This window comes from Paroedura picta, chromosome 9 (genome assembly GCF_049243985.1).
Source record: "Paroedura picta isolate Pp20150507F chromosome 9, Ppicta_v3.0, whole genome shotgun sequence".
NCBI lineage: Eukaryota > Metazoa > Chordata > Lepidosauria > Squamata > Gekkonidae > Paroedura > Paroedura picta.
In genome coordinates, this window is record NC_135377.1 from 55870418 (window position 1) to 55885632 (window position 15215).

Consider the following 15215-nt stretch of genomic DNA (forward strand, 5'->3'; position numbering starts at 1 on the left):
ACCAAGGGAAGTGTCCATCCAGGATGCTAGAAGAGGCAGAAACCTCTTCCGGCCCCATCCCATGCCACCTGGCCCTATGAAACCTGTGCCTCACCCAGCACCCACTCACAGACCTGCCACCTCCTTAAGGAGGCCCCATGAGGAGTTCGCCACACAGGGTCTACTCCCCACCAAATGGCTCCACCACCTGCCATTCCACAAGCTGTGACAAAACATATATCAAACTGGAATAACCCAAACTGTGCCATGACCCACCACTGCCAATGAACCTTCACCAGTAAACAACCACATTTTTCCTAGGGAAGGGGGGTGGGAAGCTCATCCATGTCAACCCAGCAAAAGACTGACTTGCATGTGGCGCTCTCCTGTGCCTGTGCCTGTGCCAGACCCCTCCCCTCTTCTCCAATCATGAGGTGTCATGCCACTGCCATGGCCGCATAATCCTTGTGACTCTCCCTCTTCCCCTCGCGTCTTTCTCCACCCACCCCCTCCTGCAGCATCAGTGGTGCCCCTGGGCTATACTGGGTTGCTAAATTTTAAACCGGATAAATTGATTTCCAGGCAGGAACATTTAGGAACATGCCCTTTCCCAATATAGTTTAGTATCCTGCTCCACACTCTTACACTCTGCAACATCTCTTGAGAACAAAATACAGGCTTACTAATTAAATCAAACAAGAACTCCAAATATGGTGAGGTCTGGGTAACTCTGGCTCTGCCCTCACCATACAGTCTCTGACTCTGGGTCTGTGCAAATGTCTCGTGTGAACCCATCAGGGGGTGAGGGGACCCTAAATGGTGATTCCATAGCATTACCAGCATTCAAGTGGTACCTGGAGTTCTTTGGGGATTACAGCTGATTTCCTGGCAATAGAAATCAGTTCAACAAGAAAAAATGGTGGCTTTCAAAAGTGGTCTCCATGGTGTTATACTTCATTAATATCCCACCCCTCCCCAACCCCACCCTCCTCAGGCTCCACCCCCAAAATCTCCAGGTATTTCCTAACACAGAACTGGTAATCCTATGATTCCAAAAGTAAACTTGAAATCAAATGTCTTTACTAATCAAGATACAAAACTCATCTCAATACACATTTCTTCTTATTTCTCAGTGGTATCTGGAGACTGAGGTTTTTTCAGGCCAAGGACCTTGAGTGGAGCCACAATCTTTCTTGTTACAAAAATGCAGCTCCTTGTTTTCTTCACTTTGTATTTTGGTGTCTAGTATAACTACTTTAAAAGAAGCAAGATGACACCCTGCTATTTTGCAAGCCAACACTGGTGTATTTTGAATTACAAGGACTATCTCTAGGAAGAAGCCATGCTATCTGATGATGTCCTACTTCAGCTTGAACATTTCAATGAGAACCACTTCCAACCCTTCAATTCCATGCTATTTGAACTACAATAAGTGGCAGCTATGGTGCTGAAGGCTGGTTTGTGCTTGAGCTTTGCAATGTCACTGCAAATGCCAGGGCCATTAGTAACAAAAAGTAATCAAACGTTCACTAGCTGTGTCATATATAATTTATATCCACGGATCGTGTTATGTCTTAAATAATTGTCACTTTTAAGGCTTGCCTTCTTGTCCTAATAGTAATTTTCGTAAAGTAGCAATGCTGGCTGAATTGTACTTTTTATTTTAATTTGAAAAATAGAAAGGCCTGTCTGCATGTATTAAGAGAAAACAATTACTGCCACCAGCAAATAACATATAACTCCATTGGAACAGCCAGATCATAATCTCTTTATAGTGCATCACTTCTGATGAATTCTCTTTCTTCATCAGTCAGCGACAGTTTGCTCTGACAACAAGATTGATTAGGTAGGACAGGAAATGATTGCGAGATTCAGCCAATATCCCAGCAAAGCTCATTGAATTCTCACACTTGTTCAGCCAAAGATGAAAACACATTTAGGTTGGAGAATATATATCCACTAAGAGAGTTATAAATCTGCCCACAAAGCTCTCCGAACTATGTCAGCTGAAAAGCAGGTAATGTAGAAGGTCAGCCATGTCCTGGGTAGCCCAAGCAAGCTTAAACTCATTAGATCTTGTAAGCTTAAGCAAGGTCAGCCCTAACTAGTATTTGGATAGGAGGCCTCCAAGGAACACTATGCAATGGCAAGCCATCTTTAAACCGTAGCCCAGCAATGAGCAGTTAGACAAAGGCAGAGGGAAAATAATGAAGACAGGTGAATGTAGAGGACTCATTGCTTCTCAAGAGACTTTCTGCTCACGTGTCTATTAGATTACTGATAATTAAATTTGTCGGGCATTCTTCATCTAAATCATAGAATCATAGAATAATAGAGTTGAAAGGGACCTCATGGGTCATCTCGTCCAACTCCTTGCACTAGCTTAGGGCTAATCCTGTGTTGAGCAGGGGGTTGGACTAGATGGCCTGTATGGCCCCTTCCAACTCTATGATTCTATGATTCTATGATTCTATGCAGGACACTCACATCCCAATCACTCATCTACTGTAACCTGCTACCCCTTGGCCTTCACAGAATCAGCCTCTCTGTCAAATGGCTCTCCAGCCTCTGTTTAAAAATTTCCAAAGATGGAGAACCCACCACCTCCTGAGGAAGCCTGTTCCACTGAGAAAGTGCTCTAACTGTCAGGAACTTCTTCCGAATGTTGAGATGGAATTTCTTTTGAATTAATTTCATCCCATTCGTTCTGGTCTGTCCCTCTGGGGCAAGAGAGAACAATTCTGCTCCATCCTTCATATGGCACCCTTTTAAATACTTGAAGATGGTTATCAGATCCCCTTTCAGTCATCTCCTCTCAAGGCTAGACAGATCAAGCTCCCCCAACCTTTCTTTATACGTCTTGGTCTCCAAACCCCTCACCATCTTTGCTGCCCTCCTCTGGACACATTCCAGTTTGTCAACATCCCTCTTCAACTGGGGTGACCAAAACTGAACACAGTACTCCAAGTGAGGCTGAACCATAACAGAGTAAAGCCCTGAATGTCTTAGGGCTGGGGAACCAGAAGGATCCCATCCTCTCGTACTGTCTAGCTGGATTATTTTCTTTAATGCTAGGGTAAAATTATTGTTATACTTTATTATTTGAAAATGCAGACTATTCTCTAAAACTGGGAGTGATATATATGGGGCACCGCATCAACCAAACACCCATAAATCAGGATTCTATTATAGCACCACAAGCACAAATGCTCTCCAGGATGTTCGGGATTTATCTTTTTCAGGTCACACCTCTACATTTCACAACTGTACTAAAGAGAGATCTCTTTGAGGTTTTGGCATTTTTTGCCCAGCACCCAGCAAGCTGTAGCATTCATTCAGGGAGCTTTTAAAACCATCCTCAGCAAAGTTTCCTCGGCTGGCATTCAATTCATTCCCTCAGTGTCTGATCCTGCTGTCCTGACAATGCTACTGCAGCTTGTACAGGGGACAACTGGCAATGGGAGACGGGCGCTGCAGCCTGCTTCGATCTGGCAGCCCTTTGAATTTGTAGTAACTCCTCTATACTCGATTCCCATGGTCAAGCCAACCGAATTCTAGTGAGAAGTTCCATACATGTTGAGAATCCAGACCAGCCTGTTTTCAGAACATCAAAAAATTGAATGCTTCGGGCAAGATCACGATTAAATTTCCCAGCAGCAGGACTAACTTTCTTGCCTCTCCCTACCTATTGTGATCCCCATAAAATGCTGCTCTTCAGGGACAGGATTATTGTGTGTGTGTGTGTGTGTGTGTAGGGGGAGGTTGCAGCAGTTAGGGGGAATTAATGAAAACTGCTCACTTAGTTTGGATCCAACCTCCTAAACACTGTTTAGTACACAAGGGGGAGGGAGGGAGGGAGGAGGAAAAAGGAGAGAGAGAGAGAGAGAGAGAGAGAGAGAGAGAGAGAGAGAGAGAGAGAGAGAGAGATGCTTCGATATCTGTGGTGAGGAAACAGAAAACAAAAACTCTTAATGATGGGGAAAATGGCTGCAAGAAAAGACCCACAATGCCTTGTGATCAGCAGCCATGAAAACCAACAGAGGCTGGAGCCAATTACCTGAACAATCTATGCAGTGGACAAGAATGAAAAATGAAAGTTGACGGAACAGGGTAAATAGATTACATATCCACCTATAATCAAATCAAGTGTTCTGATGAATTCCTGGAATAAGAAGAAATCCTCTGGTGCATTTTGTTCATTTTTTAAATTCACATTTATTCTTAATTTCCCCATATTTATAACTGCATCTCCTCATTTTTGTTGTTCATGTAGTCAATTTAGATTGTGGGCTTTTGAGGGGAAAAGTTAACTGGGAACAAATATAGCTATACATTTCTAGTTACATTACTTATGTGCAACATTTCTATGCTGCCACATCAGAGTCCTGCTTGTGGTGGCTTGCAATTAAAAATCATAGCATTAAAAAAGCAATTTTCTTACAATGTACAGAAAAAAAGAAAGCAAGGCTAATAATGTTTTGAAAAAGAATTACATGCTTCAACTACAAAGTGTATCTTCAGTCCTTGTCATCTTATTTGAATAAGAGGTTATATAAACATCATTTCCAGGAAAGTTCTCAATTTTCTCTTTTAAAATGCACTACATAATTCCAGATGTGGGGTAAAATGCTCCACAAAGTAGAATGTAGAAATTAAAAGAGGGAAAATGTATGTGGTTCATTTAGAAAATTAATGTATAATTGTCAAAAGCCCTTCTGGGCAGGGACTTTCCGAGCCCTGTTCGCACCTGTCCTTGCCTTGCACACGTCCAGATTGGCCCAGCCCCACTGGCACCCGCCCCCAACAGCCCAATCAAGCTGCATCTCCCACCCAATCAGGTTGTGTCTCCTGCCCCTAACTGCCACATCCAACAACTCTGCTCACTGCCTCAGACCACTGACGGAGCTGGCAGGTGGCTGATGAGTGTTCTCCCTCCTCCCTCTGTGGCCACATGCAATCCTTTCTCTACTCCAACTCCTTCACTGGGGGAGGAAGGGAAGGTGATTGTAAACTGCTTTGAGACACCTGAGGCCTGATGAGTGACTATGTGCCATTCCTAGTTCTCACAGAACTCTCTTAGCTCCACCTTGCCCACAGGGTGTCTGTTATGGGGAGAGAATGGAAAGGCAATTGGAAACTGCTTTGAGACACCTGAGGCTGCTGGGCAACTGCGGCCCATTTTCAGTTCTCTCAGACATCTTACAGTACCACATTCCTTACAGGTTGTCTATTGTGGGGAAAGGAAGGGAAAAGGTGTTTGTAAACTGCTTTGAGATTCCTTTGGGTAGTAAACAGCATGATACAAATATCCAGCTCTTCTTTTTCTAAGAGGCAACAATGAAAGAAGCATGTGGGCACATAATATTGTTTCGACAGTAAAAAATGGAGACAGAAGGAGCAGGGTGGACACCTGTGTTCTATGACTACCCCACATGGATTAGGGCAGGGGGACATTTTGGTTGAATGCAGAACTGGGAGGAATTGGTTGCCATGTAATCTCTCCCTAAGAAGTGTCTCCAGTCTGATTTTCCCTTCACATATCTGAAGACATGGCTCTTGAAAGCTCATCTGTAACCAGTATGCCACAATTCCCAAAGGTCAGTCCTCTCCCACACTCAAATAACATTCCAAACCACAGGTTCTTGACAATCAGTTCTCCACACCCACACTCTCATTTGTCACCATGCCCACAACCCCCCCCCAACACACATATTCAATCTCATGCCCTTACAAATTGGACAACCCCTCCCCTTCCTCTTCCCAATGCTAAGCTCTATCTTAACCACTGTCTTCCTTTCTACCTCCCTCTCTCTTTGCTATTCCCCCCCCCTCACCCCTACTATCAGCCATTTGTATCAGCTACAATGGGCTTTAATTCTAGTGATGAAATAATTTGTTAAAATTGAGCTTTATAAGTAGAGGGCATAAGGCATAAGGCAATTGACACCATTAAGATGGATAAATTCAAGCAGAATAGAAATTTAGGAGAATGCAAACAAAGTATTTCCCCTTCTTCTCTAGGTCTGTTTGACCTCACTTTCTGTTAACAACCCCACGAATTAGTATTTGTGACTTACCGTGGCTGCCATTGATGACACAGATGGCGGCCAGGAAGCCCACAATGAGCATGGGTGCATGGATGCATGCTGATGTACGGCGTGCATAGGAGGCTGGGGCGCAGGTGCCTTGAAAGGCACCATGTGCATCAACCTAGCCCTCTTTTTCACCCTGGCAGCTGAACTGCTTCCCCCCCCCCACACACACACACACACTCTATGTTTGTGGTTTTGTGTGGTTACAAGTTCTTGTTGAGTTTTGTTTATCTGTTGCAGTCAGTTTAGGCATGGTAGGATCCTGTTGGCAGAAAGTCCAGTCTGTGGTGGTTGGGGGGGGGGGCGGGTCTCCTTAACGAGACTGGCAGATATATGAGCATATCCTACCTGGCTGGGAGGCCTGGGGTTTGTAGCCAAGTGACCTATGGGGCACCAAAGTGAAGTGGATACCTGGTGGGTGATAGGATCGCTTCTCTGTGAGGGATTCCGGACATGGAGTGGGTCCCAATGCATCCAAGGACCCTCGGGTTAAACAGCTGGATGGCTGAGGGGTCATGCTCCTTACATGCAGGGCCAACCCTTTGGATGGTGGCATAATAATAAATGGCTACAGTTGTATTTATGCCAAAAAATGAGTCGTGTCTTGATTGGCAGAACAGCCACCTTGCTAAACAATGTCATTGTTGGTGAATTTTTACCCAAGGCTTAAAAAACAAAACAAAAAAACCCAGAATGTTTATAGAAGTGTCTAGAATTGTTTTCTTATTGAATATTGCCATATGAATGTTAGTAAACAATGCCCCTAAAGTACAGTCACTTATCATGTACAGCTTTCTTAAAGTAAACCAAATAAATTACCTAGGAATAAACAACCTCCACAATCTATTTGATCTTGTTATTGGGGCACTTTCTCATCACAGCCCTAAAACAAATTGGAACATTAAAACTCCAATAAAATGAAACAGAACACTGATCTAGGAAAGCAATTTTAAGTTATCTGGAGAGAGATATCTCTGCCTCATACTATCATGTTCACACCTTATGGCCTGTGAATGTTCCTCATGTGTGTGTGTGTGTGTGTTAAGTATTGTCACATTGCTTCTGACTAATGGCAACCCTATCAATTAATGCCCTTCAAAATGTCTTATGGTTAACAACCTTGCTCAGGTCCAGCAAACTGAGGGCCATGGGTTCCTTGATTGAGTCAATCTATCTCATGTTGGTCACGTTCTTTCCAAATGTCCTCAATTTTCCTAGCATTGTCTTTTCCGGTGACTCTTGCCTTCTCATAATGTGACCAAAGTATGATATCCTCAGGTTAGTTGTTTTAACTTCTCGGGAGAGTTCAGGCTTGGTGATATAGAACCCAATTCTTTGCTATTTCGTGGTCCACAGAATCCGTAAAAACTCTCCTCCAAAACCACATTTTAAATGAATCAACTTTCTTTTGGCAGCATTCTTCAATGTCCAACTTGTATATCCCTACATAGCAATGGGAAGTTACTAAGGTATAATGATCTTGACCTCAGTTGCTACTTAACTAAGGTGACCAGATTTTAACATTGGAGGGGTTCTTAATTTAAAATTTGGTCTATATGGAGCAACAAAAAGTTTCATAGAACGCATAGAATACAAAAATAGTATTGTAATGTATATATATTTAATTTCAACATAAATACAATTTGCCAGGTACCCCCAGATGTCCCTCCAAAAGTGGGACAATCTGGTCACCTTATACTTAACCCTTATCCTTACACTTAAGACTCTTTCGTAACTTCTTCATGACTGTGTTTCAGGTAATGGGGAGTATCTGAGATACAAGCAGTGTTTGGAGTTATTAGTATTTGCGGTTTTCTGTTTCATCTGAAAGTGTGTTTTCAGACAAAGAAAAGCTGTTTTTTTCCCCTACCCTACTTTTTATACCCAAAGCAGTCTCGAAGTAGTTTACAATACCCTTCCCTTCCTCTCCCCACCACAGATACCCTGCGAGGTAAGTGAGGTTGAGAGAGCTTTGAGAAACCTTTGACAAGCCCAAGCTAAGAAAGGCAAATGCAACCCAGTTCTCCAGAGGAATGGGTGTCTCTCTTAATCATTACACCAAGCTTGGTATCATGAAATATATTTCATATCACAACCTGATTTTTATTTTATTTTATTTGTCTGGGTTTTTTGAGCGGAGGGTGTTTTGTTTTGGGGGTATGGGATATTTCCTTATACTTGATTTATTTGGGCTATGAATATGGACCAAAATTATTTGTAAAACCTTTTATCCAAACATGGCAATAAGTTCTGGCCTACATTTCCATCTCTTCCAGACACCAATGGATCTTTTTGTCATATAGTGTGGCAGACTTCTCCCCCCCCCTCTCCCAATTTTACTGTTGTTATCCTACTACAAGTGGAAACCTGCAATGATGTGTTGGGATAGGATTTCATTTCCCCACCCCCTCTTGACCCCTTCCAAGGGACCAAGCCCTATGAAGATAGGTTGAAGAACTTGGGAATGTTCAGCCTGGAGAAAAGGAGGTTGAGAGGGGACATGATAGCCCTCTTTAAGTATCTGAAAGGTTGTCACTTGGAGGAGGGCAGGATGCTGTTCCCATTGGCTGCAGAGGAAAGGACACGCAGTAATGGGTTTAAACTTCAAGTACAACGATATAGGCTAGATATCAGGAAAAAGTTTTTCACAGTCAGAGTAGTTCAACAGTGGAATAGGCTGCCTAAGGAGGTGGTGAGCTCCCCCTAACTGGCAGTCTTCAAGCAAAGGTTGGATACACACTTTTCTTGGATGCTTTAGGATGCTTAGGGCTAATCCTGCGTTGAGCAGGGGGTTGGACTAGATGGCCTGTATGGCCCCTCCCAATTCTATGATTCTATTATTCTGTTTTGATACTAGGCTAAATACAAGTAACACAACAGTGCCCTCATGCCAGTCTTTAGAAGAAGTAGAAGTGTTGGTTCTTATATGCTGCTTTTCTCTACCAGAAGTATGAGGAGTCTCAAAGTAGCTTACATTCACCTTCCCTTTCTTTTCCACACAACAGACACACTGTGAGGTAGGTGAGGCTGAGAGAGCCCTGATATTACTGCTCCGTCAGAACAGCTTTATCAGTACTAAGGCGAGCCCAAGGTCACCCAGCTGGCTGCATGTGGAGGAGCAGGAAATCAAACACAGCTTGCCATATTAGAAGCTGGTGCTCTTAAGCAGTACACCAAGCTTGCTCTCATGCTATAAATCATAGGTAAGGTAGTATGATACAGCACAATCTCATCTCAGATGAGCAGGATAAGCCCCAGTTAGATGGCTGAGGAAGGCAATGTCAAACCTCTCATGGTTCTTACTTGCCCTGAAAGTCCTTTGCTGGGATCACCATAAATCAGCTGTGACCTGCACAATACAAACTAGGGCTATTATTTTTTGTTTGTTTTGAATCCTAATTAATATGTTATCTTTGCAATATAGTCACCGCAGCAAAAGCACTGCCTATAACTGAGTCCTATGACATATGAGTACTGTATGTATGTTCAGTATCATGTGATTAAACAGAATTACATGGGTACTTCCCATAGGTATGACAGTAACTCCAACAGAGGAGGAGGAGCATAAATATAAATGGTAATCAGGTCCTACTCAATACAGAACATGTTTGTGTTACTCATGTTTGAAAGAGCCTATCACAGCCATCATCCCACAAAGTTAGCATATAAATTGTATTTTGATGCATTTCAATCTTTCTCTGAAGGGCAAATATATTACAGTTTGACCTACTTGAAAAAAGGAAGGGGGAATTTGTCCAGGAAGGTTAAATGGCTAGCAACCATTTAAACCTACCAGCTGATGGATCGACCCACCAGGCTGTTAAGTATAAATGGCTGGCAGCCATTAATGGGTTAGTTTTGTTTCCTCCGGCTTCCAAGTGGGTGGCAGAGGAATGGACTGGTGAAATGGCTCGCAGCCTAACAGCTGTATGGGTGCACATATTGACTGTAAGATAGAAATTACCCACCAGGCTGTTTCCTCTCTATGACAAGAAAGGTAAACCTCCTGGTTTCCCGTTGGCATATCTGAGACCCATCCCTCCAAATATTGCCTAGGATTGCCTTTGAGCATCTGCACTGTGTGTGACAGCTCTATAAAGGCAGCAAACTTTTCACCACTCTGTGGAAACTCCCTACTGAGGTCTCCCCACCCACTGATAGCCAGCAGAAGTGCTTTGCCGCAGCCAGAAAGCAAGGGGTGGAACCAACTACTTGCCATCACCAAATGAAAAGTCACTAGTGAAAATCCGAGATCTGTAAAGCAAACCAGAAATATTTGTTGGATGAAACTGAGGGACTTGTGGTTTTTTTTTTTAATTTAAAAGTTTTATCTATGGTGCTAAAGTCCGCATAATAAAGGGAGAGGAGAAAATTAGATTTGCTTCTGGGCTAAGCAGTTTTATATATAAACAAGTAATAGATGTATGTCCCTCAATGCTGGGGAACAGACATCGAAGATAGACAAGGAGCGTTTCTGTGAGACAAGAGGGTGCTTGTGTTCCTCACATTTTTTTTCTTCCTTCCTTACACTTTTCATACTTGAGTGCTACTCAAAATGATGAAACCTAAAATAAAATGTAGACTTCACTGAATAATGTGGCTGCAGTCTAGAGGTTGCTTATTTCTTATCAACACACCCCTGCGAGGAGACTCATCTATATTACAGTCAGCCCATGCACCGGTAGTTGACTGATGTATGAACTTGCCTTGAGTCTAAACTCAGCTGTGACCACTTGCGCAGCTCAATTTATCTCAACTCTTAACATCTTCAAGTTTCAATATATATATATAGGGAATAATCATACTTATAAGGTTGTTACATGGACTAGAAGGTAAGGTACACAAAATATTTTGCATGCTACATAAATGCTAATGGTAAATAATTTCCCCTAGTAATAAAATATTGCTCTTCAAGTACCAGCAGAATGCAAAAACCCCAGATCTGAATGAATGATATCTGAATACCTTGTAAAGAATGTGAAAGGATGGTGTACTTTGGGGCTATAAACTGATGACTAGGGAGGTCCCAAACCTAGAAGCTTCTTGTGGCACAAGATGACCTACCTATTTTGCAGCACAAATCATTATTTATAGCAATGTGAAGGTTACTTTGTGCAGTGACAAATTGCTTCCACCTCTACCCCTCTGAAAGGCAAGTAATAGTTTACAGGTTTAGCATTGCAAACCTTATTAAGCAGAGCCTGCCCGTACAAAGTTGCGGAATTAGTCAAGTCACTTTCTTAAATTAAGTCCCAAATCAGAGAATGGAACAGGACTGACCTTGGATCGTGGTGGTGCTCGGATGTACCATTTACAGTCTACCGCCTCCGTTTCAGAAGCTTTCCCTTCCTTCCCAATCTGCAGAGATTCCACAATTCCTTCAGATCCTCCCATCTCAAACTCACAAACTGAGAAGAGGAAGTATAATTAAAAAAAAATCAAACCAAAGGAACAAACCAATATTTTGTATAATTATTATTGCAAGCAAAATTTGAGATTTCCAAGTGTTATGAAACATTGAACATACCGACCTGGCAATGGTTTCAAAACACCAAGGTCCTTGAAGTCAGGATCTTTAAATAAAATCAAGGAAGAGAAAAAAAATTAGTGGTTTTATTTTCCCTTCATAAACTCAGTTACAAAGGCGGATTACTTTTTATTCTGGAGGCCTGCAGAGAAGGACTTCAATGAGTACCAAATAAATGTGACTCATAAGTCACCTACTGAAGGATGATGAAATTCATGTTGCGGCCATTCAAACAAGCTGGTGTTAGGCTTTTCTTTATGGAAAATATTCCTTAGATCACAAGTTTGCGCCCCCCCCTTTTATCACAACACAAGTCACTAAAATAAAACCAAGTAGTAAAAGTCGATTTCCTCATGCACAAGCCTATAAATAAATTATCACAGATAACACTTGAAATATGAAACATACATCAGGTAGGAAGTCTGGAGTAGTGGCAAGTGCCATCAAGTTGCAGCCAGTTTACGGTGATCCCTTAGGGCAGTGGTCCCCAACCTTTTTATCACCGGGGACCACTCACCGGGGACCACTCAACGCCTTTTACTGAGGCCTGGTGGGGGGGGGTAGTTTACTCCTCTACTCTCAACCACTGCCCTAACGCTCTCTGATCGCTATGGTAATGTTTAAACATCCCTTCAAAATAAGATACAGACACGCCACAACAATGAACATAAGGAACATTTTATTTTCATGGAAATTTTAACTCATGACAATGACAAATCAATGGGAACCCTGAGTTTGTTTCTCTGCAGCGAGATAGTCCCATCTGGGAGTGATGGGAGACAATGACACCCAAAGTGTGTTGTAAAGGTCCGGGGGGGGGGGGGAAAGGCGTCCTTCGGGGCCCACCTCCAATTTGTCGAAGAACCACATGTGGTCCGCGGCCCACAGGTTGGGGATCGTTACCTTAGGGTTTTCAAGGAAAGAGACATTCAGATGTGGTTTTCCCTAGCATGCCTGCTTCTGCATAGTGACAAACAAGGGCTCTCCTTGTTTAGTGTGGGCAATCTGGGTCAGGGCAGAAAGAGTACTCCACAGTATTACAGGTGCACAGCACTATGTTTCCTGGGAAGAGGGACTGGATAATGGCCAGTGCTGTGTTCTGCAGGTAACTTTGCACTTTTTGAAAACAGAATGAGCTATTCAGATTTTAAAAGATACATAAAAGTCTTTGGGGTCTGCAGAGTTATTTCTCCAGTGCAAAATTGCTTCCATGTAGGGACAAGATTTAAAGAGTATTTATTTTGATTTTATGCCATGATCATTATAGAATCATAGAGTTGGAAGGGGCCATACAGGCCATCTAGTCCAACCCCCTGCTCAATGCAGGATCAGTCCAAAGCATCCTAAAGCATCCAAGAAAAGTGTGTATCCAACCTTTGCTTGAAGACTGCCAGTGAGGGGGAGCTCACCACCTCCTTAGGCAGCCTATTCCACCGCTGAACTACTCTGACTGTGAAAAATTTTCACAGCTCCTGCCTCAGAAGAAAATATTCTGATTGGACTGGGTTTCCTAGAATGTAGAGGATGCTGCTGTTAATACAAGGGATAATGTGACATCGTTACAGAGGTTTTCTGGCACTAGCATTGACTTGAGAGGTACTCGATGCCAAATGGAGAATCCTGCAGCACATTACTTCAAAGAGAGCATGCACTCTGAGTCATGGAGTGAGGTAATATCAGTGACTGGCCGAACCCAGATATATGGAATACTTTCCTCCTCAGAAATTCCCCCACAGCCTGAGTATTCTCCCATAGTGCTACAATATAATGCATCCCTTTTCAGATGACTTTGGGTGGCCATTAATATAGCTGATAGCAAAGGGAGGGAGGAAGCTAACTACAATTTTAACCTTTGGGAATGCTGAAGGTATGGACTCAGATGCTTCATCACTCAGAGCTGCTTTTTCTGCTTTTATATTTGAAACTGCTGCAAACAACTCTCTGAATTCTTTTTTAACTTCAGATATTTCATAGATAAGGGTGGATTATTCTATCCTTGGATTTGGCATGCATATTTGAGATTCACCTTCACAAGCAGCCACCCCTTCCCCGTCATGCACACACGAAAAATGCTGGCCTAGAAATTTGACAGAAATCTGCTGGGACTCAGCCTACTAAATTTGATGATTAATACTTGTTAATTGGTTCAATGAATTTATTCACTTTAGGTTGTTTTTCACCCAGCTGAATTAGACTCCCACAACTTTGTTGCCATATTCATTTCTTTGAGGTTGAAGAAGTAAAGAATTAAAAAAAAATGTTTTTAAAAATGCATTCTGAGTCAAGAAGGGAAATAGAACATATGTGCACATGTATAATAAAAAATTAAGTACGGAAATTCATTTGAACAAAATATACAGTGTATTATTTTGTTTATTTTACAGAATGAAATAGCCTAAAATACATTTAAAACATAACCCCCTTCCCAACCTCCCTGTCTCCCTCCCACCCTGGCAGATCAGCAAACAGAGGAAACTAGATATCAAAGTTTAGTGTGGCATATTACTGTTGCCATTACTGTAAGTTATCGGTTTTTATTGTCATTTTATGGTTTTAGGGGACGGGGTTATGTAAGCCGCCTCGAGCCTTCGGGGGGAGGCGGGGTATAAATATAAATATAATAATAATAATACGTTTTGCCATGGGTTTATCTTATTAGCAACACATTTGATAGAAGAAAGAAAGAAAGAAAGAAAGAAAGAAAGAAAGAAAGAAAGAAAGAAAGAAAGAAAGAAAGAAAGAAAGAAAGAAAGAAAGAAAGAAAGAAAGAAAGAAAGAAAGAAAGAAAGAAAGAAAGAAAGAAAGAAAGAAAGAAAGAAAGAAATCTGTTTAAGAGTACCAGTAAGTTTCACAGTTGAGCAGACGTTTGCCAACCTCAGCCTACTCTTCTTTTCACTATGCCACCTTCCCATTGAACATAGTGCTCAACTCATTGCAAACTTCTCTGGTGAAGATACAGTGCACTTTTGATCTTGTAACTGCAGTTAAGAGACATGGTGTGGCCAGCACATGCTAGCACCAAGGTAAGCAAGAGACGGGAGGTTGGTCTAATATCAGGAGAATGGGGGTTTTCAAATCATTGTCACCTATTATGCACGGCGGCACCCGCACCGGGCTGCCACCATTCCATTGTGGCAGGGCAAAAAGCTCCGCTATTCCCCATGTGCACATGGGGGAGCATCTCTCCCCGGTGTATGCTGGCCGCCCTGACGCAACAGCCTCGCACACGCAATGTGGGGCCAGAAGCATCAAGAGTGTTCTGTGGCAGTGGTGGCAGCAGCAGCAGCGGGGAGCGGGGTCATGGGGCCACCACTGCACGATGGCAGTTAGCAGCATGCTGCTCTCCCACCAGGTGGGGGTGGGGGGATGCCTCTGTCAGCTCTGCAGAGCCACAGAGCTGGCAGGAGTGAGAGGCATCCCTGCAGGGATGCCGTAGGTCAGGGGAAGGCCTGGCTCCTCTGATTATGCACTGGGCTAGCCTGACCTAGCCCTTGCCAGCACCTGCAGCAGACCCGGGAACGCGGCAGACTCCATGTTTCCTTAAGATGGGCCTTCCAAGGAACTTGGTCAGGCCAGGGCTCAGCGGCACCCGGGATAGTGGCAATGTCAGGCATAAT

At 42.9% G+C, this 15215-nt stretch overlaps 1 protein-coding gene across 6 annotated transcripts in view; it reads right to left on the bottom strand.

Annotated features, from left to right (window-relative positions):
* Positions 1-15215, bottom strand: part of NETO1 (neuropilin and tolloid like 1) — a 177318-nt gene that overhangs the window by 38637 nt on the left and 123466 nt on the right. For 5 of the 6 annotated variants that reach the window (XM_077352888.1, XM_077352890.1, XM_077352889.1 and 2 more), the window contains exons 5-6: positions 11603-11644; positions 11352-11479 (exon numbers count right to left, since the gene is read on the bottom strand). In XM_077352888.1, coding sequence (XP_077209003.1) covers positions 11352-11479; positions 11603-11644 — 170 coding nt within the window. Of the gene's footprint in view, positions 1-11351; positions 11480-11598; positions 11645-15215 lie in introns of those variants that run through there. The other variant, XM_077352893.1, reaches the window with a different exon arrangement.